Source organism: Temnothorax americanus, unplaced genomic scaffold (assembly GCF_048541705.1).
Source record: "Temnothorax americanus isolate GAGA-0224 unplaced genomic scaffold, ASM4854170v1 Scaffold10, whole genome shotgun sequence".
Taxonomy (NCBI): domain Eukaryota; kingdom Metazoa; phylum Arthropoda; class Insecta; order Hymenoptera; family Formicidae; genus Temnothorax; species Temnothorax americanus.
In genome coordinates this window covers 4,485,419-4,510,099 of record NW_027509231.1, presented here as the reverse complement: position 1 = coordinate 4,510,099, position 24,681 = coordinate 4,485,419, and the positions used below count along the sequence as shown (strand labels likewise).

The 24,681-nt window shown below is 43.6% G+C and overlaps 2 protein-coding genes across 3 annotated transcripts in view; one reads left to right on the top strand and one right to left on the bottom strand.

Annotated features, from left to right (window-relative positions):
* Window positions 1–1,333: 1,333 nt before the first annotated feature.
* LOC143901837 (uncharacterized) overlaps window positions 1,334–24,681 on the bottom strand; it is a 107,206-nt gene continuing 83,858 nt past the window's right edge. For both annotated transcript variants that reach the window (XM_077414465.1, XM_077414440.1), the window contains one exon: window positions 1,334–1,941. Coding sequence is in view for 1 of the 2 variants with exons in the window: in XM_077414440.1 (XP_077270566.1) it covers window positions 1,829–1,941 (113 nt within the window). In the remaining variant the exon portion in view is untranslated. The remainder of the gene's footprint in view (window positions 1,942–24,681) is intronic.
* Window positions 7,133–24,681, top strand: part of Hgtx (HGTX homeodomain transcription factor) — a 40,558-nt gene continuing 23,009 nt past the window's right edge. The window contains exons 1-2 of the mRNA XM_077414418.1: window positions 7,133–8,722; window positions 18,473–18,583. Of these exons, the coding sequence (XP_077270544.1) occupies window positions 7,906–8,722; window positions 18,473–18,583 (928 nt within the window). The 5' untranslated portion in view covers window positions 7,133–7,905. The remainder of the gene's footprint in view (window positions 8,723–18,472; window positions 18,584–24,681) is intronic.

Here is a 24,681-nt window from a genome sequence, read left to right as displayed (position 1 = left end):
TCACGTTACGGCGATCGTAATTTCTTAAGTTCACGTTACGTTACTTCGCGTCCGTCGCGTCCCGTTACGTTAAATTCATCGTAATCCCGGCATTACTCGTTTACGCGGGATGAATTATCATAAGTTGCTACAGAATCTCCATTTACGTGGAGGAATTATCGTATAAGTTACTACGGAAGTAAAACGCTCGCGTAAACATAGTATACGTGACAGATAGTGTGTGTGTGACTACGTTTACGCGAGTGTTACTTCTGTAGTAACTTACGATAATTCACTCGTTTACGCGGAGTAAATTATCGTAAGTTACTACAAAATCCCGTTTACGCGAAGGAATTATCGTAAGTTACTACAGAAGTAACGTTCGCGTAAACGTAGTGTGTGTGTGTGTGTGTGTGTGTGTGTAATTAAAATTATTTATATTTATATTATACATGTATATAATTTATTTAGTATTTATAGGATGATCTCTCGGCAGCAGGACGAGAAAAGCGGAAAAGCGACAACAATATTTCGACAGATTCGATAGATCGTATAGATGACATGCCCTTTTTAGAAGAGGATGCGTAACACTACAAAACGCATGATATCAGTACAAAATTACCTTTTTCAAAAAAGGTAAAAAAAGGGCGCCAAGTACACGCGTGGTTGTTACCTCGAAAAAAAAACCCAAGTGGTAGTATCATTAATTTTATTCAAAAATAAATAAAATCTATTCTAACCTAGGTGGTAGTAGCTTTATTAATTTTTAAACAAAATTATTAAATTATAAAATAAAAATATTTAATTAAAATAAAATAAATAAATTTTTCTTGTAAAAAACTTGGCGCTGCTTTTTTAGAACCTTAAAAGGTAAAAAAAGGGCGCCAAGTACACGCGTGGTTGTTACCTCGAAAAAAAAACCCAAGTGGTAGTATCATTAATTTTATTCAAAAATAAATAAAATCTATTCTAACCTAGGTGGTAGTAGCTTTATTAATTTTTAAACAAAATTATTAAATTATAAAATAAAAATATTTAATTAAAATAAAATAAATAAATTTTTCTTGTAAAAAACTTGGCGCTGCTTTTTTAAGGTTCTAAAAAAGCAGCGCCAAGTTTTTTACAAGAAAAATTTATTTATTTTATTTTAATTAAATATTTTTATTTTATAATTTAATAATTTTGTTTAAAAATTAATAAAGCTACTACCACCTAGGTTAGAATAGATTTTATTTATTTTTGAATAAAATTAATGATACTACCACTTGGGTTTTTTTTTCGAGGTAACAACCACGCGTGTACTTGGCGCCCTTTTTTTACCTTTTTTGAAAAAGGTAATTTTGTACTGATAAAAGAAGACTTGATGAAACTAATAGAAAAACTCTCTCTCGTGTTCTTGAAAAAACGCCCTCTACCTCATCCCTCGACTCTCGAAAAGTCATATTCGTATAGGTCCGTCGCGAAATCGACATCTTTACGACGCAGTCGATCGATATAATGTCTGGGGCAGAAATAAAACAATATTGGCCATATGCAGCCAAACTGCAAAGGCGATCCCGGCGCGCGGAAAAAAGCACGGGCTATTACGGCGAGGGGGATGAATAAGGGAATAACTGCCGCGCGCGCACGGGCCCGCCACGGATGCGGATTATCCACGGGCGAGCGATCGACTCTCTGCACGCCTAATATAATGCAATCATCGGCGTGTGACGACTCGCAGGCGCAACAATGGCGCCCGGGGCCCGGTGTCCGCGCGAAATGACTTCTTCACCGACAGCCAAGCTATATGGCTCTCTTCACCTGCCCTGCGCTTTGTCGCGTCATTAATAAGAGCCGATGTTCCGTAAAATTAGGTCGCACTTACCGAGGTCGCCCCCCCCCCCGGGCCCCGAGATGTCGAGATGAGACGCCGCTCGCTGTCCCGTTCACCGCCGTCGTGTCGTCCTGCACGGAAGGAAATGCCTGTGGAAGAATACAGACGTTAATATAATGTACACGTATACGCACACATATATGTCCTATTGTATAGATAAAACGCATGTGTGTGTATTAGGCGGAAAAATTTATGTATTGCACGAAAGGGCGGGACAAAAGTCCTGTCGTATGGCGAATTAATACATATAGCGGCGAAAGATCGGGACATTTAGTGCTGGACAGTTGAGATAAATTTCATGTCCTTTTAACTCTCCTAAAATTTTTGAAAAATCAGCGTACGTATTTATTACGTCTAACGGGCAATCGAGAAATTATCTGGTTAAAATATATCTTTGACCTATAATTGTCTTATTAGTTTATAATATAATTACTTCGGCATACTGTATATATGCACAAAAAATAGTGCGTATAATATAATTTATGATATCATATAAATAAAAAAATTTCTTTAATTATTTAATTCAGTTATACATATATATACATATATAAAATTAATTATTTCCCATTGCCTGTCTTTCTCGTTCTTTCTTTTCTCAGAACGCTACCTCGGATCTTTTCCACATATCGCATTAAATTCGCGGCACCGTAATACGCATACGTAGACGCAACAACGGATTAAGAATGGACCGTCCGGTCCTCGCGCTTCTCAAACTCCCATTTGAAAGCGATTCGCGAAATAATAATCGCGAATCGATAGAAGAAGGGAAAAAATCACGTTTGACGGCGATCGTATCCTCGTACCGACCGCCCTTTTCCGAGCGACTTGTTTCGAAGTTCGACGGGAACGTATTATCGGGCCGAGGGGCACCGAAAAAGTTTTCGTGTCCTCCGTGAGTTACGCGGCAGCAAAACGACATCGCGAAACTTTCGATTCGTTTCGGATTCGAATCCATACGGCGTGATCATGCGACGCGCGGCCGTGCCGCGAATACGAATTAGCCGTACCGCGGCGACACGAGTATAACGGGGGAGTTCCGCATGTTCCTTCCGCGTGTATAGATGAAGATTTTCAGTAGCTGCCGCTCGGGGCGTACGAATGGACTGCTAATTCCGCGTTTATGTCCCGACGAGAGAGCGCAAGAAGAGCGAATCTTAAGTGTCTTATCGTTTTACTAATCGAGCGATATAAGAAGATTCCATGCAGCTGTAAAGTGATATCTAATGAAAATATTTAGCGAATGGAAACTCGGACTTTTTTTCTATGCACTAAAAAAATGAGCAAAACAACTAGAATAATTTTACTTTTACTCTTTGTATTTAAACTGCTAATGATGTGACGATGACTGAATTTGTATGATTTGTTAAGAAATTCAAATTCCAAGACTACATTTTTTTTCATGGCCGCATTACCCACGATTGGATAAACACTCGCTTTTTCTCTCGCCCTTAATCGAGGCTAATCTTCCGATAAATTAACCCATCGTCACGCGGTAAAGAGGCCACGACAGCTGATGTACGCGTAAAACCCTAAAACGACGTCGATCGCGGAGAGTCCTCCGCAGGCGGTCCTGCGCCGGTAAATATGCATTAATCGGCGCCATCGAATCGCCAGTTTTCACCGTTATTGTCAGTTAATCACTACGATGAAGCTTATAGACACGCATCGGGGCGTGTAATTTGCGCGATTTTATGGGACACTTTGGTCTCTGCATAATAATTTCACCCTAAACCGAAGGGATAACAAAAGAGAGAGAGAGAGAGAGAGAGAGAGAGAGAGAGAGAGGGGGCCATATCAGAGAGGGTTAAGGGAAGAGGCAGTCGCCGATAGGGAGGGTTAAGGGGTGGGACTCCGGGAACACGAGCAGCCGAATTTGTATAGCGGACTTTCTACAGAAAGGGAAGCCGAGTAATGGGCGTAGTTTTTAACGACAAATTTATGTCCCGAGCACGCGTTGTATCTCAAAGCGATTATGCGAGGTGTCAAGGAGTATATTCACGACTGTTTGGCTCGCCGGAACCGCCTTCGAAATTACCCGCATATATTTGTATAGACACGAATATAAATATAACGAAAATGTAAGAGTAACAGTGGCAGGACGGCGCGGCGGCGAGCCGCTCTTATTTGCTGAGAATAACGTGATACCTCGTGTGCTGCGTGGTTTATTAAAGCGAGGTATATATTTGACAGATAAGCTCGCCGTGGCAACGCCGAGGTAACGCAATGATACGTGGCACAACTAGGATTTAATGTTTCACGATCGCGCGCGGCATATGGCGTGCTCTACTGCGCGCTTATCGGAGCTAACAAATTATTCGTAATAATCCTGCGAAACGGTGTTTAAATAAGAACGCTTTTATTGCCACTCGATTCGCGCCGGGTATTCGACACGTCAAACGTTGGCTCACCTAATAACAGAAATATCCTGGCCCTGCAGAGAATAATCGATAATTCGAGAAAAAACAGATCGCGATATAATGTTAAATAATAAAAGTTACATAGAAGAGACACGAAGAATATTTAAAAAAATTTGTCATACGTATATAATTTATCATTGAATTCTTTGAAACGTAACGAGATGATCGTTACAAAAGTAGGTAACTGGAAACAGCAAGATAAACAGATAACACACAACAAAAAATAATAACGTATAAACGACGTAAAGATATCATATAGACGGTCAAAAAAAAAAGCTCAAAGAGAGAGAATTCGAGAGAAGAAAAAATTCCACTCGAGTGCCGAATCTTTATAGCGCGTCGTTACGCATCTGCACATCAGAATTCGTTGGAAAAATAATTTTCCTCATCGTCGTGATCTGTTTATGTAGTTCGCGTAATGGGAGAGATTGTCCTGAATGAAACCGAATTTTTCGCTCGCGAGAAATTCGCGTGAACGGGAAACGAGCGGTTTTCGCCGCCGAGCCGGATGACTGTTCCTCGCGAAAATAATACGCGCCGTAAAACATCCGGCGATGGGAATCAATACTTGTCGCTGGCTGCCCGCGTCGTGTTTTACATATATAATTTGCGAGGAGCGTCCGTGGATAACGCGCGGAAGGCCGGAAGACGGAAAGAGGGACGGCCGAGAGTTTCCTCTTCCTCGTCCTGCCCTGCTCGAAAAAAAGTCGCTTCTCCATGAAAAGGACTGATCCTTCGGGGTCAAATAAAATAGATTTAAATCCCGCCCGGTCTTCTCGCCGAGGAGAATACCGGCCTCTTTTCCGTTTTACACCGTCGCCCTTTGCCAAGCGTTAAGAATCGACATGATAATTAAATAGAGGGTACAATAAGGAAAAAATGCATAATACTTTGCAAGAAAGTCATCGTCGGACCTGCGATAATAGAAATGTCCGGTCCGGGTAATCCACTCTGTTTCCGAATTATGAAAAAGCGTTCGAAAAGGTTTCTTGCGAAATTAGACAACAATTTGTAGCGCGAAACGCGGTGTTGCAAAAGCCTCCTAATACGCGCGCAAGTGCAATATTAATGCGACTGGTGATTAATACGATGCAACAAATATATTGGCAACTGCGCTGCTTGCCGGCTATTATTGCGTCATGCTGCTTTAATAATATCCATTATTGTTTCATTATTAATAATACGCACGTATTTGAACGTGGTAATGATGATACCCTGTAAGCTTATTTCGAGCCTTCATCATAATCGGGCCGCATTAGCATAATTACTCTTAAACGATCGATCTCGGCACGCTCGCGCGTTTAATGATGCAGATATACTGCGCTCGGACGTACACTGTCGTTCAAAATGTAACGTCTGTGTATTCATGATTTTTCGTAACTCCAACGTTTTACTTGAAATTTCACCCCTCGTTTGAATTGAATTTTTTATCAAGTAATGATTTCGTGGCATCAAGACGGATGTTACAAATTATATATCGTAGCTACAACTGAAACATTATCATTCCATTCTACAAAATTTTATTTCGTCCTTACAGAAGCGTTTAGCGCACGTAAGATCGGAAAGATCTACGTTTAAAGCGTGAACGTAAAAAATTTCAAACCGAAAGAAACCTGCTTCAAGTTTGAGAATATTTATCTCACATACACGGTGAGCGGAAGAAATTTGCGAGGAATTCGTTTGAGGACTATACGGTCGCACGTCGAACCGGAGCAGCTCCTTCTCGTGCGAGTGCGCGAGGAGGAAAGGGGGAGTGCGAAAGGAGAGAAAGAGAGACAGAGAGAGGAGAAGCAGCAAACCCCACCTAAGCGGCGCTTAATGACCGGGAGCGCGAAGTGCAGTCAGCCGCCGTAAATTATCCGTTCGGTCGAAGGCGAGTCTAAAACGCGGATCCAATAGACGAGAGCGGAACCGAGCGACGAAGCGCGGCCGACATTACATTGGTCGGCTGCCAGAGAGCCGGAGAGAGAGCCGGCGAGTTCATCCGACGACATTAGTTACGTCAGCCGCGCGCCGCACCGAGGGCGACGCGGCGATGGTTCATCGGTATAAAGTAACCGAATTCTCGTTGACACGTGTCGTACGTATCGGCATACGTACAGCGGGCAGGCAGGAAGCGGAGCAGGCCAAATGGACCATCGACAGCGAATAACTCGATTTGTTCTGTCTACGCGTATACTCAACTGACTGAAACGCTGAAAGGCCCCGAAGGGTAGGTAGGTGGTGGACAGAAGTCGAGTGGGCGGGAAGGATGGAGGATGGAGCTATAAATGGTGCGAGAGGGTGAAGGGAAGAGATACGGTAGGAGACGGTTAGGTAGGTAACGAGAGGAAGGACCGACGGAAGGAAGGAAGCGAGTTATCGAGACAGTAGTGTCACCGTAGTCGTGCGGAGGTGCCCAGTCGTCGAGCAAACTAGAGGGCCAGTCTCAGAGCCAAAGAGGCTCAGTCAGCCAACCAGCCAACCAGCCAGCCAGCCAGCCTGCCTGCTTGCCTGCCTGCCAGCGAACGTACATACACGAGCGAGCGAGCGAGCAAGCGGACGAGCGAGCGAACCAGCAAGTTCTTGTTTTATTCAGTCGGGATCATAAATTACGAATTTAAACACACAATGAAAGACGCTTAACAAGAAGCTAACGCGAGATTGAGAGGCCCCGCCCGGAACACCTCTCCTTCCGGTGGAAAACCACCGGGCCGACCAATCCGATGGCGGTACCGCCCCCGGGCACTTAAACGACCCACGGACGGCACGCCAATCGACTCGCGTCGAGGGCCAACCCATCTCTCCCTCCGCCACGACGGTTTCCGGAACGCGCGCGCGAGGACGAGGGCAAGGACGAAGGCACGGGAGAGAGACTCGATCTCCCGCCGGAGTGAGAGCGCGCGCGCCCGATGCACCCTGCTCGCACACCATTTGGCGACGCGGCGAGTTACTCGGCGAGGATCCCCGATCCCGTATACCGTCGCGGCACGGACAACGACGACTTCCTGATCGCGCGTGTCGGCCATCCGTCGATGACAGTTCAGGCCCGGAACAGCCCGTGACTGATCCATACGTTGCGCGATCATACGTTCTCCATGTCATCGCGGGGAACCGGCGAACCGGTGACTGCTCACGGTGTGCGGTGACTACTTCTTTCCGCTCATCGATCGTCCACTCGCGCGGAACGTGTCATCGTCAGCCTGTTATGTCGCGCGCAGACGACGCGTCGTGCAGCGATCCGCGGGAAACCATGGGGATCAAGTGATTGACCTGGGTGAGACACCGGTGAAACGGAAGAAACGGCAAAAAGGGAAGAAGAGCGTCAGAATATCCTCCCCCTTCGAGAACAGTGCCACTCGCGGTCGCGATCGCGGAGAGTGTCGAGCGTGTCCTGTGTCATCGTCGGTGGTTCGACGTCGTTATTCGAACGAAACGCGCAGTGAGACAACCGTCGTCGCGGTACGCATCTTCGATCGAACGACCGACATCGCCCCGGGACTTCCTCCCCGGCACGGCAGGCGGTACACGGGGAAAACCCTCTCGCGCGCGAGGAGGACTCCGCGGCGGCTCCGAAGCGGCCGCACGCCTCATCCAGCGCGCAGCTAAGCACCGGCTAAGATTTTTCGCTCACTACCGAACTATGCGTGGTGCGAGATGGTGTGTTCTCTGACTAGCGGCAAGGCCTGCGCCGACAGCGGAGACCCGTGCCCGGACCCGCCATCGCGCTCCACGCCGGAGGGCGGCGGACTCGAGATCGCCGAGAACATGTCGTCGTCGCTCAGCGACGCGCACCGACGCAACAATAACCACCATCTGGACCAGGGCGACCGCAGCTCGTCCGCGGGTTCCTCGCTGGGCTCGTGCTCGCCGCCGCCCGCCTCGAGTCACTCGCCGCCGCCCCCGCGGCCGCCTTGGCTCCACGACTTTCATGCGGCGGCCGCGCCCCACGTTTTGCAGTTTCTCAATCTGAGTGCCGCCGGGGGCGGCATGCTCGGTAGTCAGCCGCTGGCAGCGCTGCACTCTATGGCAGAGAGAAGTCATCAGCATCAGCAGCAACAGCAGCAGCAGCAGCAGCAGCAGCAGCAGCAGCAGCAGCAGCAGCAGCAGCAGCATCAGCAGCAACAGCAGCAACAACAGCAACAGCAGCAACAGCAGTCACATCAGCAACATCATCCGCCGCATCAGCAGCAACAGGGCGGCATTCAATTGCCGCGTATCACAGTGCCGTTATCCACTATCACGCAGGGCCAATCGTCGCCCACCGGCAGCGGCAAGCACAGCCCGGCGACCTCCATCACCTCCGTCGGCAGCAACCCCCACGGCATCGACACGATACTCTCGAGACCGACGGCAACAGTTCATCCCCAGGCGACGGTACCGCCGTCACACGCGACCCTGCCACCGACCCCGCATCCCCAGCACATGGCCGCGCCGCGATACGCCATGCACGCCGGCTTTACAGCGTCCTCGGGTGCGTACTACCTAAGTTCGATAATTTAAATGCGGGTGATGCGGTTGCATGTATGATTAAGCAAGAATGGCCGTTCTAGCCAACCCGTATTATCGTTCCAGATAAATAAATGTTAGATATGGAGAGAAAGAATCTGTTTGAACATTAAATACCTTGGATAACTTTAACATTTTATTCTTTTGAAAAAGCTTTAGCCTTTCTGACTGATGTGTGACTGATGTGTTCCCTTGAAAGATATGCAGAAACCTTTCAGCTTGCTCGGAACGGTCAGGATACTTATAAAAGTTGCGAATATATGTCATTTACAAATATATATTCCTTCTCTCCTATCTAATATGTTCTAGACATTCAGCATTGCTTGCTAGATCCTTAAAGCTGTTAATTAAATTTCGAGAAGATAAATATACGACGTAAAGATACATCATTTTGTATAAAGCTATTTTGTGGAACCATCGGAATAATATTTAAGATCATTATTTGGGAAAGTCTCATAAAAATTGTTACATTTATGTCCAATTATAACTACACGAAGAGAATTTTTTGTTATATTTTACCCTTAAATTCACTACAAACTTGGGACAACTTGGCAACCAAGGAATTTTTAAAATATAGGTACAAAAGACATTTTACAAACAACGTGATAAAAATTGCCAAGCATGCAGATTGGTAATTGATATATTTTAGTAAAATTAATCAAACATATTTTATATTTTAATGTAATATTAAGATATTATATTTTTTATTATGGTAGATATTAATCAGAATAGCTCGCATAAAATTCTTGGTGGTACGTGTTGTCCCACGCAATTACCATGATTTCAGGGTAAATTTTAAGAGAAAATTCTCTCCGTGTGTACCGTTTAGCAAAGCAAAGTCAGAGTATTAAGAAATTGAGATATATTAAAAACTCTATAGGCGAATAACTTTGACAGCCGCAAATATATAGTGATTAATGATGTGTTTTTTTTTGCAATAAACCTGTCGTTTTATTAAAATATAAAGGTTCAATATAAATTTTCTCACGACAATGTGATTTTATGACAAAGGAGATAGCGATCGAGGTGAAAATATCGTTTGAAAAATATTTTGCAAACGTGGAACGGAGATAAACGTCGAGGGTTATTGATGCTTGTAGATATTAGTAGCATCTGCAACGGTATAACAATTCGGTAGCCATTCGCGCGTTTGCGATAGAAAATCGGGGGAAACCACCGTTCTCCACGCACAAATCGTCGCGTGCTGCGATAGCATGTAATGCGGGACGGATTGAACGCATTAATCGTAGAATTACCAAGGGCGGTCGATCGAACAACCGCGGGCCAGACGAAAGCGCGACTATAGGAGTTACGAATCTATTACGAAACTATCTGTGCATTCGATACGATCGGTCCCGGCGTATAATTCACGGATTTACATATATAGTCGGAGTCTGATTTTCCACTTTGATTCGCGCGCGAATCACTGTCGCCCGTTTTAATCCGTTCTAGCCTAACGAAGAGATAAATATCAACTGCGGCTTTTGATTTATTGACGAGATAAATAAAATTTGCATAAAGACTCGTGTATACAAGAGTCGCGAGAGAAAATATAAAACTAAAGAAAACGTAAGTTATATAGTGGAAATGCTCTGAAATGATCTCGGCGTCCTATTAATTTCAAAGACGCCATTTTCCTTAAATTCGCCACAGAAAAGTTACTAAGAGCTTCTAATGAAGAATCTCGTTCTTCATGAAATACATTTTTTGACGTAAATGCACAAGCTTTCAATTCACTTTTACAATGTCACTTCCTCGTGTTTTGTTGTTGGCAGCCCGCGCCATCAAGACCTCGTTTGTGATGTTGCAAATGCATAACTTTTCCATCGGGTGGCGCGCGACAAAGCAGGAGGCGTTTGTCATCGCCTTGAAAGCTTATTGTGAAAAGATGTCACGTTCAAGAGCGCTTTCGTGCAACGTTTAACCTCTCGCGTATACATTAAGCTAAATACGATGCGGATACCGCATTATTAATATTTGACACTAAATTATTTGGCATTAACGATGATGTGCGCCACGCGATTTTCGATCTCCGACTGAATCAAAAATATTTCTGATTGCGGAATTCCAACGGCAGATTTGCTCGCGATCAATAGAATCACGTGAATTCACATAATCCAAGCAGGATCAACGTACGCGTAATGATCCTTGGACTGAATCATGTGAATTCACGTCGTGATTCTATTGAGCGAGCAAAGGATGACTTTTCGCGGCTTATGCCTTGTGCAACGAGTCAAAATATATCACCGAATACCGAGCCGAGCCTTATTACTTTGGAAAGATGCTTCTCGAATCTTTAACAATATTGAAGTCTATAAAAGTGTAAAAGTGCTAACATAATTCAAAAGAATTTATCTCAATAATATCTCGAGACAATAAAATTACAGAACGCATATAATCATTCCAGACTCGATGCCACTCAAACAAAATATATGATAATTACTGATTTATTTTACGATCTATATAACTATATAAACAAAATTTGTCTTGTTAGAATGAGGATTATAAATTTTTAGTCACATTTTGTGAAAATCTCCCCCGCATCATTTTACACGTCACTTTTCATTCCTCGGCTATCAGGAATGTATTCAGGCATCAATTTTAGAATTATCGGGGGGGTCGATGTTACAACGGAGGGAAGATAGAGTCGTATTATGAAGTTGTGTTCTCACAAATAACGTGTCGTACAATATCGCGGTAATATCGGAGACGTGGGATTAATTCATAAATACCGGTTATCATGGCACGGTTTATAATCTATAATCTGTTAAAATGATTTTATCGCGCGCCTTCTGCCTAAACGGAACGCTATCTAAATGTTATCAGTCTAAATGTAGTTATTTGAAACTGTAACATTCACATAATTAACAAATATTACGTCGAAAACTCTTGGAATGATTAATACAAACATAGTAATATTTACCAAACATTTAATAATATTTCGTATAGCTTTATCTAATACTGAACGAGTAATGCAAATAAGAATAGCCCTGAAATAATTATCACAGAATTAATTAAACAGCATCACTTCGCTCGATTTCTTTTATCGCTTTCAATCGCGAACGACCAAAAGAGTAGGTACTTTGTTCAACACTTAAATGGCAAATTAAATAAAAACAAGAATGCGAATAACAATTGCAACGTGACTTTGATTGAAATATTGACCGGAAGGTGCGGCGGACGCGGAACGGTGGTTCTAAAATTTATGCTTACCGAATTACCTGCTCTCTCCCCTGGTACATTAACGAGCGACGCAAACGAGGGACGTTACTTAACATTCATGGCATTAAATTTCTAAATGATTTGCTCCCGACAGAGCGCGGTTATACTTCGTAATAACGAATCGCTAAACAGCGCGCGCTAATATATATCCGCGATTTATATATGTTTCGCATGTCAAAATGTACTAATCACCGCGAGTTCGATTTTATCGCGTGATAATACGACATTATGCGTGCGTAATAATAGCGAAGGAGATAACTTTAAGTTGAGAATTCTCTGCGCCTTCTTCAATTTTAATCTCTATGATTTTGCTCTATTTTTCTACGTGTTAAAAATTATTATCTTTTTCTGTCACGATACTGATAATTAAATGAAAAATCGTGTAATTGAAATAAATAAAGATACAAATAGTTATCTTCCATTTATTTTAAAAGCATTGTACCTTCGACTTCGACATATTTTAGCCACACATCTCTATTAATAATTATTTTATTGCTACCTCGATTTTTATTGCTAAATTTTTAGAAAGTCGAGTCATACACATCAAGTTGCATGTTACTGATCATTTTACTTACGATCGTAGAAGAATTAAGAAGGAGACAATATTATATCGCGGGTGGTTACAATAGGTGTTTACAATAGAGGACGCGAATTATTTGATAGCCAAATAGGACGACCATATACAAGCGGAAGTTAGGATATTGCGGGTTAACCAACCTACGACCATGCGCGGCTTGGTGGCGAATTCGGATTTCCGCGAGAGGATGCACGCACGATCCTCTGGTCCACTTTGCGGTTGAACGAACAAAAAGATCGCGTTGCGATAAACTACAGCGGTAAACGGGTGCAGTACGGCGCCGCGATGATAAAAAGTGACGATAAAATAAGGGGATGCGTGTAAATGTAATGCCACGTATACGAAAGGAGAGACTTCGCGCAAGAGAGCAGTGTTCGAAAAATAAAGACGATAGTAACGGCTGCGACCGCGCTAAAGCATGCCGTAAATAAATCCTTCATTACTCCAGTTTTGTAAAAAGAAAAAAAAACAGAAAGAAACGAGAATCATATCGGGAAGCGACACAGCGCGCGCGCGCAAGCAATTCAATTTTGGAAAGTTCACCGCAAAAATATCGCGGTTACGTTCTTGCGTCGTTATTCTTCGTCACGAATTACATTCTGCGGACATTTTTCGCGACGCCAATAATACCGCGCGGAATTATTACCGCCGCTGCTCTTCGCTGCATCATCCTTTTTAAAATTATTATTCTACGCGTTTTCGCGATTGTGTCTGATCGATTTCGAAGAGAAGGGATAACGCGCGCGGATTTAATATCACTGCCATATATCTCGCAGAAATTAGTATCATTCGAATGCCGGAAATCGGGCACACGTGCCGAAATTGGGCGACAATTCTGCAGGTGTACGTTTCCAAAATAGAGCAGCGCGCCCCTTCGGAGTCGAATATCATGAGGCGGTAGGTTTATCTTGAAAGCAGATATTCACATCATCCTTGAAAAGGCGAACTGCTCGACACGCCATGTGACTCTTCACGCACGTGTGTCTTTCATTTTTTATCGCCTGTATAGTAGAAACCTCGGAAATATTGCGTGACATCTGCTCTGGTTTCTGGTGTCATAAATTACGCCGTTTTCTCATCCCCCTTTTTAAGCGCACCTCGCGAAAATCTCGGAACCTTCCTCGCGACTCGCATCTTTCGCGACAACGAGGCATTTTCTTTTTATACGGCGCAATGCAAGGCTATACGTGATTCACGGAGGTCTGAAAATTCCTGCGCAATCGAATTGCCGTCGGTGCGACTGCATTAAGAGGCACCCCGCGCTTGCAATATATATAAACGCGCAGGGAGTTATCTGGCGAATTAATTCGGGAGCAGCCAATGAGCACAGGAATCGATAGAGAAGCGAAACGTTTCTTAAACACATCATTTACTTGCGCGCGAAAGGCCGCGTCGAATTAGATAAACTAAATTCTAAAATATGGAAACCGCTGCGGAGATTTTTCAAAAGATTACACGTTGCAAATTTGACACGACCGATCAATCCTCATACAATATATATAGAAATGCCTTGTATGCACTTCGTCAAAATAGTTTTTTAGGCGTTAATATCGGCTTCAAAACGGTATTTTTTCGGATATTTTGCAAAAGCGTACGTTTGGAAATGAAAATATCGAATATTTTGAAACGGTGACACGCGCATGTATACCTGATGTGCCATGCAAAACGCCACACGCGAACGCACATATAGAATTTTAGCGCGGCAAAATAAAATAGTCATGTATCGTTATTGCGTATAATCCTGTCAAATGCATTTGCGATATTTGCCTGTATTTCAAATCGGCGCGGTGTATACACCGCGGGCATTTGGGGCATATGCGCGTTCGCGCGATGGCGCGTTACGCGTCGGAACTATACCCCGCGTGTAATTCGCCGTAATCGTACACGGTTTCAATAACGGTTTAATGGGTAACCGACTTCATTGTCGCATTAGACAGATTACGTCGATTACAAATACGACGAGCAGCGCGCGGCTCGTATATTTACGACGCGAATTCGGTGGCGCGCGAATGCCGCTCTGAATTATAGACGATCACCGGATACATATACGTATATGTATGGGTATCGGCTGCATATATATACATGCGATACGTACAGTGTACATATTCCCGTATAAATTTCGTCCGCTAAAACACCGTCGCGTTTTATTCATATCAATAAACCGCCCCGCCGATTTGAACGCGTCGCGACATCGATCCGCGATTCGATTCGACTGACGATTGAAATAAAATGGTTTAACGAAAAGAATATGCTGTCAAAGATATAGGTAACTTGCCAAAGTTATCTTAAAAATCGAGAGCTATTCCCTTTATTCCACGATGCTATATTTATAATAAACGTAAAACGTATAGAGTTAAAAGAAAATAATTTAACCGACCTATTATTGTCAAGAAAATATTATATCTATTTATAGAATATAAAAATATATTGGATTATAATCGCGACACAAAGTACGCAGAGAATCGCTCTTCTTTTTCACGTTTCGCGCCCGCACTATATATCGTCATCGCGATTATGCGATTCGCAACGCGCGCCGCTAATTGACATCTGATACCGATCGATCTCTCGCGCGCGCATGGCACGCTTTACACCGATGGTCATTAATTAAATTCTCGCCGTACGAGCGCGCGCCCGAGACTGCCGATCGCCGCTGTATAAATGACAAAAAGCCCATCAAAATGTGCGGTATTAAACGATAAATATTTCGTCCGCTTATACTCGCCCGTCGACGTCGCGTCCGTACCTTATTCACCGCGATATTCAGTGCGTCAAATATTTATAGCCGACGATCACGCGCCGCGGCGTGTTTCCCCGATTGGTATAGCAGTCGTTTCAATAAATACAACGTACCGTATTGCATATATATACACGTAGGATGTTCTAGTTTGCGTTTTAAAGCAAACTCTTTTTGGCAAAAACGTTGATGCGTCGATATAGCTTTTCTCAGCACAGAGATTCCTGCGAATTAAATCTCTAATGTTCATGCAAATAAGAGAGAATTTTATTCTTGATATTAAGTAAATTTTTTGTTTTTACAGAATTTTTATTTGAAATTTAGTTCGTGATTTACCGTGTTTTATCGTGTCAAGACACATTTAATACTAAATATTAAAAAACTATAAAAGATAAAACAACCTTAAATCTCAAGACTTTCTTCAAAGATTGATTGTTGGAGTATCTGTAATTAAGATTAAGATCGGATATAATTCAGGCATCACGCGCATATACTATATTTTTAAACGCTTTTAATTGCCCGATTCACGCGGCGTTCTCGAACGAGGCGTCGTAAAAGCGCGTGCCGGGGGTCCCCGTTTGAGAATCGAGAAGACCTCACCTTTCCACTCCTTTCCCTCGCCGGGCCCCGGCCACGTGGGCCCCGCCGGACAAAGAGCATGATCGCGGATATTTTTGTTGATGAGCGCCGCGCGCAGGGGTTAAGCCATTTATGATCCCATAAATTCCGTCTGATTTCGGCGTAACGGACAAAAGGAGCGGCGATCGGACGGCCGTATCGCGCGTATCCCATTATTCTCATTCCCGTTCTCGCCGTCGTCGACGGTAAAATGGAAATGGCGCTTTATTGTTCGGATGGACAAGCGTAGACGGCCGGTAGAAACACGCAACTGAAACGAATTAAACGTGCCCACGCAACCGGGAGCTGCAGCGCTCTCAATCGCGATTATGGCTAATTTTTGAATGCGGACGACGATGTCGCCGATCGTTAGATGATTTTCTTTAGTAAAGCGTCGTCCGTGAATGTCCCCGATGAAATATTGCGGGAATACGGGGCCCATTGTATGATAACGATCAATCAAACGTGGGTGTAAATAACTTTCCAAAATTATACTACGAACATATATATACATCCTGTAAAGTTCTCAATAGCGAAACCGACGACACACACACATTGATACAGTTCTGCGTATAAGATTCACGAAGAGAGACTCGTGAGAAATTGATTGTTCAATAAAAATACGTTCTCATTAATAACCTGATGGACAAATTAAAGCGATGGTCTTTTAAATATTTTAATAATTGTGAATTAATCATTTCGAGCCCGACGTACTAAAACATAAATAATAAATTCGGTCTACAAACGAAATTTAAATCATTGCCATCAACTTTTCTAATTAATAAGAAGTACAATCATAAAATTAATCAAAAAATTATATTTTAAAATTAATTAGAAAATATAAATGATGTGATAACAGAATTAATTTATTGAAAGAAGTATAATTGCTTTTGAAAGTATAAAAACTCTCAGAAATATGCACAAATGCACGTAAGTCTCACGTCTTTTTCACAAAGACGATAAGATAAGATAATAATAATTCCTGGAAAGGCGAACAATGATATAATTCCGCCGTGTCTTATTCGATTCGCGCGGTTCGATCGGTCAGAGAGAGAGAGAGAGAGAGAGAGATCAATTTGATCTCCCTTAATCCGCGCAAAAAGTCCGTCGGATCCCGACGACCGATATTTACGGATTCGATATCTCAGCCACCATTACCTCGCATAGAGCCCGGCTTAAGTCGACTAATTTCTCGCGTTCGAAAGGTCGGATCATTAAGGTCTCCGCACGGCGGAGAGTTGCCGCGGTACCTACCTCCCTTGAGGCTGCGAATCGAATTGGCGTCACGTGTGCGTGTGCACGAGTATGCGGTTGCCGATAATCTCGACTAAAACACCAGATTCGGGTGTATAGATACGAATTTCCGCCGAGCTAAACCAGCGGGTCCTGAGGCGAAACGAAAATGCCTGGAGATCTTTTAACAATTTTTTTCCATTTCGTCTGTGTCATTCTCTCTCTCTCTCTCTCTCTCTCTCTCTCTCTCTCTCTCTCTCTCTCTCTCTCTCTCTCTCTCGATACCTCTAACACGAATTACATTATTCAAATTAGGTATATACAGTGTCGATTATCATGCCATTCTCAACCAATCGAAACCTAAAGGATCAATGATTCGCAAGAGAGTTAAAATAAAATTGTAACTATTTGTAATACAATAACGGACGTTCGGAATTTTCTCAATTTGACGTTTTAATTATTTGGCGGGGAGGAGGGAAAAGGGGAAGGAGCGAGATTGAAATCTGTCGCGAGGTCGCGTGGCTTATAAAATTGCGGCATTTAAATTCCGCTTGCATATCCCGGGCGAATGCGAGTTGTATGAAAATAGCGTATGATAAAAATGTAAAATGAATCGCGTAGATGTGGAAACGAGCGGGGAGGGAAAAAAAACTGAAGCTTTAATAAAGCGGTTTACGGTGGAGAAAACGGGACGACTTGGCCGACATCGATCCGAGGAAGCTGTTTCACTCGGTCAGTAAATGCGCGCCCGTTCTACATCTCGCCGTTGTGCATTTTACGGCTTCCTTCGATTATTACTTCAATATGCGCTGCTATCTGAATTATCGTAAATCCAATATCGTTATCTACGACGACGAACCAAAGCATATGTTATGCCCGCTGCGTTTAATCCCAATATCAGTTAAATATAGATCAACCATTATTAATATCGCGAATAGTTATATTAATGTCATACGCGATGCTTTTTTTTTTTCGAGGAAAAGAAGAAAGAAAAGTACCACACGATCACACATATTTTCTGCATCTCGCTGAGATTTCTTAGAAGATTAAAACTTAACACATTATTTTCAATTTGCAATTATATTTCTTTTGTATCTTAGAAAAGGAATTAGTTAGTATTGTTGTGGACCAACTGAGGGCTTGCTGGTGTTACTTATTATTTGTAAGCGGAATATTGAGAACCTAGATAGCACGTATGACTGAAAGACGTCGTAAAGATTGTCTGGGAAAAGTGTGCGGCTCCATTGATTCGCGCAGACTGCGAAATAACCGGTCTTAAGTAAAAAATTCGCACGTAATATACGTAAGTGTTCATTTGTATATCTCCCTAGGTATCGGTCAATTTCAACAAAGAGCGGAACCACGACACACCGCTGTCTATTGGCCGGGCCTTCAGGGACTAGTCAGCGATCCTCTCGCATGGCGGGCAAGGTTACACACATGTAAGTCCAATATCTTTCGCATACTATATACATCTCTTATATACATATGTATACATATACATATGATAACATTACATATATGGAAAAAATACCGTTTTGATATTCACAACTAATTCAAAGTTTATTGGTTACAAAAGTTTGTTGGAGTGAGATGCTCAACTATCCAATTATGCCTCACTTGCCAAACTTTATTGTTCTTAACGTACGCCTCTTAACGTACAGTACTTTCCTCTCTCTCTCTCTCTCTTATATACGTTTCATCTTTTTATCTTACTCGAGCATTTCTTCGAGCATCTTATTCCTTCGGCAATAGAGGGACGTATTATCATTACTTCTAAATACGCGCATTGTCGTACGTCTCAACCGCCTGCGGATGTTTCGTTACCTTTCCCCGGGCACCGTCGGGTTTGACAGCTGCGCGTGTTTGCTTTCGCGGCAGGAAAATCACAGGGCCGAAGTGAAGAAACACGTGCTGCCAAACGTGTCTCCGTTTGTAACGGCGTCCCCGGAAAGTCGTTTGAAGCGACTCTCTCTCTCGGCGTGGGTCGCCTACGGGGAGGAATTTAAAAAATGCGTGGAAACCATCGTCGCGCGCGGAGAGCGCGGGAAAGGAAGTCGTGGAGCGAAGGGCCCGCGGCCACGAAAAGGACGAAGGGGGGGACCCTCAATCTGAACGGAGACACTGACGTTAGATGACACACAAACGGAAAATTTGACCACTCGAAAAGACACATCTCCAATAGCCCTTTTGCCGTATGTTACTTAATTTGCTCGAGAATTATCAGGATTTTAGTTCCCTTGGAATCTTCAAATGTGGTTAGAAAATAAAGTAATTTTATGCGCTGAATAACGGAATAATTACTGCCATTGCAATATATAAACCAAGCAAATATAATTGTTTGGCCTATTATATATATAATTGGAAATTTACGGAATTGCATACAGTATATACAATTGGAATTATGTAGAATAATTTCGAGAAAAATGAAATTTCTACCAGCTAGCTAGACGAAATTGTGCAGTGAATGCCGCGAGGGATATTGAACGTTGAATTTAAAATTAAATCGAGTTATCGAGTTTACAGTTTCATCAATGTAATGCAACGCATACTAATTACTAATTGAATTGCAAATATTCGTGTAATCTATTACTTCCCAATTTACACTAATATACATCATCTTTTACATGCAATTTTGTGGCAAAGAAACGGACGCATGAGTAGCTAAATGAGGTAGGTCATTTCAAAATTTTTCATGTTCGATTCGAAAGCGCATAATTAATTCCGGATTTATCGTATTTAATTAAAATTATTTAATCAAAATCAGGAAGATATACGAGCATTTTTAAGTCGAATAAAAAATAATATTATGCAAGGCATTTTGATCTCAACGTACGGATGATTATTCAGACAATCATAATTTATTAGATTTGTCAATCATATATTAAAGTAGGTTTATTAAATTCGATATCTATCTGACTGCTCCCTTGTATATATTCGAACCTCTCAATAAAACGTTACAAATTACGAGTTAGAACATCTGTGGAACTTGGCCATTCATATCTAGGTTATATGAGACTAATACGATCATCGCGTTTACGTGTAGGCACCGGGCACGCCGATCGCAGCAGGTCGATCCCGATCGTTATCAAGTGCCGACACACTCCCTTCGCACTCCCTCGGGCACTTGGACGGTTCACGCTCAATTAGCCGGCGGGATCCCCCCGTTATACATACCGGGACATTCCCGATGGTAGTACGGCTGCCGTGTATACACCCCCATCCTTACGAGAAGACGATTAAGGGCACCGCAGAGAGAGAGAGAGAGAGAGAGAGAGAGAGAGAGAGAGAGAGAGAGGAGAAAGAGAGAGAAAGAGAGAGAGAGAAAAAGAGAGAAAAAAATCACAAACAAAGTGAAGGAACACGTGACGTCCCGTCTGGTTCCCCTTTCGACGGACACGGACGACGGAGACGGAGAGCAACGGCAAGTGAAGGCGAGAGACGGTGGAAAGACAATACGATACATCAACCCTCTATGGGGGACAGGACGGCACATGTGCCGCGGCCGCGTCGCAACGTAAGAAGAGCGTGTGGAACGCGGGCGTGGACACACCGTGTGGAGGCACGTGTGTGGGCGCGTGTGTGTTTCGGGTGTGCTCACTGCCGCCGTGCGGCATGTCGGCAAAAGGAAAGAGAGAGAGATAGAGAGAGAGAGATAGAGAGAGAGAGAGAGAGAGAAAGTGACATAGGAGAAAGAGGAAGAGAGTGTCGTACGAACCGTGGGGGGCGAATAAGAGGGTGGTAGCGGTAGTCCGCTGCGGCGTCGGGTCTGGGATATCATCATATTCAATATCAACCCTGGCCCCCAACCCCCGGGTGCGACCGCCGCCGGCCGTCGGCCGCCCCATCTCCGTCGCTCTCCCCGTTGCCTCTCCTCCTCCTCCTCCTCCTCTACCGCGCGCTACGTTTTCCACACTCGCGCGAATAACTCCGGCAATATTTTAACTGCGGCATCGGGGCATCCGCGCCTGCCTTTTCTACCGCCCAACGGTACACGCTGCGGTGGATACCTCCTCGCCCCCTTCGTCGGAATCCTCCTCCCGTGGGGCGACGGAGGAGGGGACAGAGGGACCAGCGTGCACTCCCCTTCGCACGTAACGTAAGAGTTACACCGGCTACCCGGTATATTTTATATTCCGGGGCGAAACGTTGATCGGCTCATGGCCCTCACGAGGCATCGCCGAACGATCGCCGCGGGAACCGTCGTCTATTTATGCCTCCGCACCATATATATATCCGGGATACCTACAACTATACCCGGGATAAGCCAGCCCGGACCGACTTCCATCCTTCCTGCTCCCGTCATCCTTATTTTCCTCGCACCTGGCAGAGGCTAGCAGTAACAATAATCGTCTCGATTTTTGTTAGAGACATAAGACTCGTATAGCTAATTAAGAACAGGAGCTCTAAATTGATTAAAGTATTTATGATTTGTATCAATTGTATCAAAAATTTTTCGAAAGTAATTAGAAAGATTTTAATTGTATAGGGAACTCTAGTTTTGAACCTGCGTTAAGCCGTAATCACACTATGGGTTGCGGGCTCGGTTGCTGTTGGCGTTACGGTTAACATAGTTGCAGATTGATCAAATAGGCTCACGTCTAAATTGTAACCTGCAACTCAGCCGGTGGACTGGTTCGTTCTGATTGGTTGGTTTCCAACACTCAATCGTAACCTCAACCCGTAACCGAACCCGCAACCCGTAGTGTGATTACGGCTTTAGGGAGGGAAAGAAGAATTATATTTACAAAGGCATTCCTATATATCAAGAATTTTTTAATTATATTAATCTTTTAAATGGGGCACGGTTTTGAAACTTTAAAGAAAATATTTAGACCTTCTATAATCTCAATTAATATTTTCGTTGTGGAGTTTTACTGTTACAGTATTTTATATTTTTAATATCACAGAACTTTGTAGCGTTACAAAAAGTTTCTCTAAGCCTATGTCAATATTAATTAATAAACAGAAGTTTTAACGTTAAAACTGATATTAATTTGTAATCCACGCACAAGATTTCCCGCATAAAATCCCCTCATAACACTCCGATTTCACTCCCGTGTAGCATAAAATCCTATCCTATGCATAAAACACGAACCTCTCGTGAAAATGACGGGCATCATCTATCCATCCGCACGTCCTTCCCTTCGTTCTCATTCCCATAACGAGAACGTCGGATATCGTGCACCTTATTTCTGTTTAGATATCCACGACGCACAATGTTATTTCTGCCACTCCTTCCTGTATTTTCCTTCTCATTTCTCCACACTTTTTTTCACGCCGTCATCGCCCGTTCTTTTCCGTGTTTCCCCCCTTTTTTCCCCTCGCGCTCACCAGTCTCCTGTCTCTCCTCGCCTCCTCATTTGGTGGGCTTTATGGACACGAAACTCACCCGGGTAAGCGTCACGTAAGCGAACCCGGTAATGAAAACGTCGCTGACGCGACGAGATTCCAGCGGCGGTCCATGCCGGCCGATGTATATTGTTATTACTCACGATATATCCATGGAGAGCGAATCACCCTAGCAGGAAGAAGCCGACCGCGATCAGACTTCCACAATAACTTTTCGCGAGTGCGTTTCACGGGGTACGTCGCCGTCGTCTCGGCGTAGAAATCAAGAAGAGCCCTTCGACGATTGATTTCTCAAAAAATTTACATCACTTCCGAAAAGTTATTTTTATGCACAGAGTCTCATATAAATTTTAATAGTTATAAATAATTAGAATATTTGAAATTAAGCATTATATCATGATTAATCATTTCAGTTCCAATTTTTGTATTATTTCTTACTGCTTTAAATTTCTTCGTTATCCGAATATTATCTACATGGAAGGATCGAGGTAATTTTATTTGCAATACATTCTTTCTTGCGAGTCTCGCTAATGATCGTGACCCTTCGATCGGCGCCAATATCACCGTTAATGGATCTCGCGCTATACCAGTGCGGCGACGGGGAAGTCTCGTTAGCTCGAATTAACTAAGCATCCATTTACTTTTGGTGACAACACACTTTGCACACTCGATAAAGCATTCCTCTCCGGACGTCAGTCGACTCGATGCGCGTCGTTATTACTCAGGTCGTCGATGGAGCGAGCAGCCCCTTTTCAAGAGAGCGCCCGATCATGCTTTCTAGAAGTCGAGTGATATCCGATTCAATTACGTCGAAGTGACGGACCATCGCCCTACGTCATCCCGGACTTTTTATTCCGACACAAAAGCATCGCGCTGAATATCCACTTGAATATAATTATGATTGATGGAGTACATTTGACGTCGAAACGTTTTGCCTCGAAAATTATTTCTCTTAATATTGTAATATTGTATTGTGATTCAAAAAATTTTACTTACAGATTAAATAAAGAGATATATTATTTATTGCATGTGTCTACCTGCCATTATTTCTAAATATTGCTCAATCCTTTAATGAGGACAATCAGACGCTAAATTAAAGGGGCATATTTTTTTAGTATAACTTAACACTGTCTTATTGTTAGTTTAATAATAAAATTTATTTTTCGGAGCTTTAGAATTCCTAAGTGGAAACAGCAGCCACAAGCGCTCGAACAAGAATAAATTCTGATACTGCACTAAAAAAAAAAATAATTGAAACTATCCTATCGATCCCCTCCCTCTCTTTCTCTCTCTCTCTCTCTATATCCGAATCGCGACGCATCTTTACCACGAATGATTTGTTTCGCCCCGAACTCTCGGGTGGATAAAACGGCCCGTGACACCGCGTGTGCGCGCGCGAGGGGGGTCGCTCACCCCGTATAAATCGAGCAATCGAGCGCGGCCGAGCCTCGCACCCGGACTTCCGTTCGCCGATAACGAATATTACGAATGGCCGGACGGTGTCTCGTTTTTGATCGTTCCTCTTTTTTGAAACGCCGCGCGCGCTCACGCCCGATACGGTCACCTGCCGCTGATTTACATCGACACGGTGCGGGCGGACGCATCAATTTGCCGTGCCGATACTTCGTCTAATCGGACATCGGAGCGTTATCCGCGGCGGCGATGCCGCGCGTGCGCGCGCGCGCGCGCGCACGCGATGGCTACACATGTATATGTGGAGGCGGTATCGATATATACGCATTATCCGGAGCGATTTCGCTCGCATACACCGGCCGCGACACGCGTGTCACTTGTTCACTCTAAATCGGCTGATTAAATTATGGTCCTTCCCTTCCCTCTCCTCGCCCATCCTCTATCATGCCCGCGACACGCTACAAAGATTAATCCGGAATACGTTGGCGTAGCGGAGGATGATACCTTCGACAGATATGACCACGTGCCGAAGACAAATAGTCCTTTGATCGACGTGATGCGTAAAAACGACTCAGCGACCGAGCGGACGAGTCTCTTTTCGTGGATTTTGTTTGCGTAAAAACAACATCGTGTTGCGTATATAATCTGAACACACAGGAATTTGAATGGCGCGGAAACGATCGTTTATTTCATTTATTGTATTAACTAGTTCTTTGCGGGAAAAACCTCTCGCGCGCGAAACGGTGCGGGCGGATTCAATTGAAATTGGACGGCA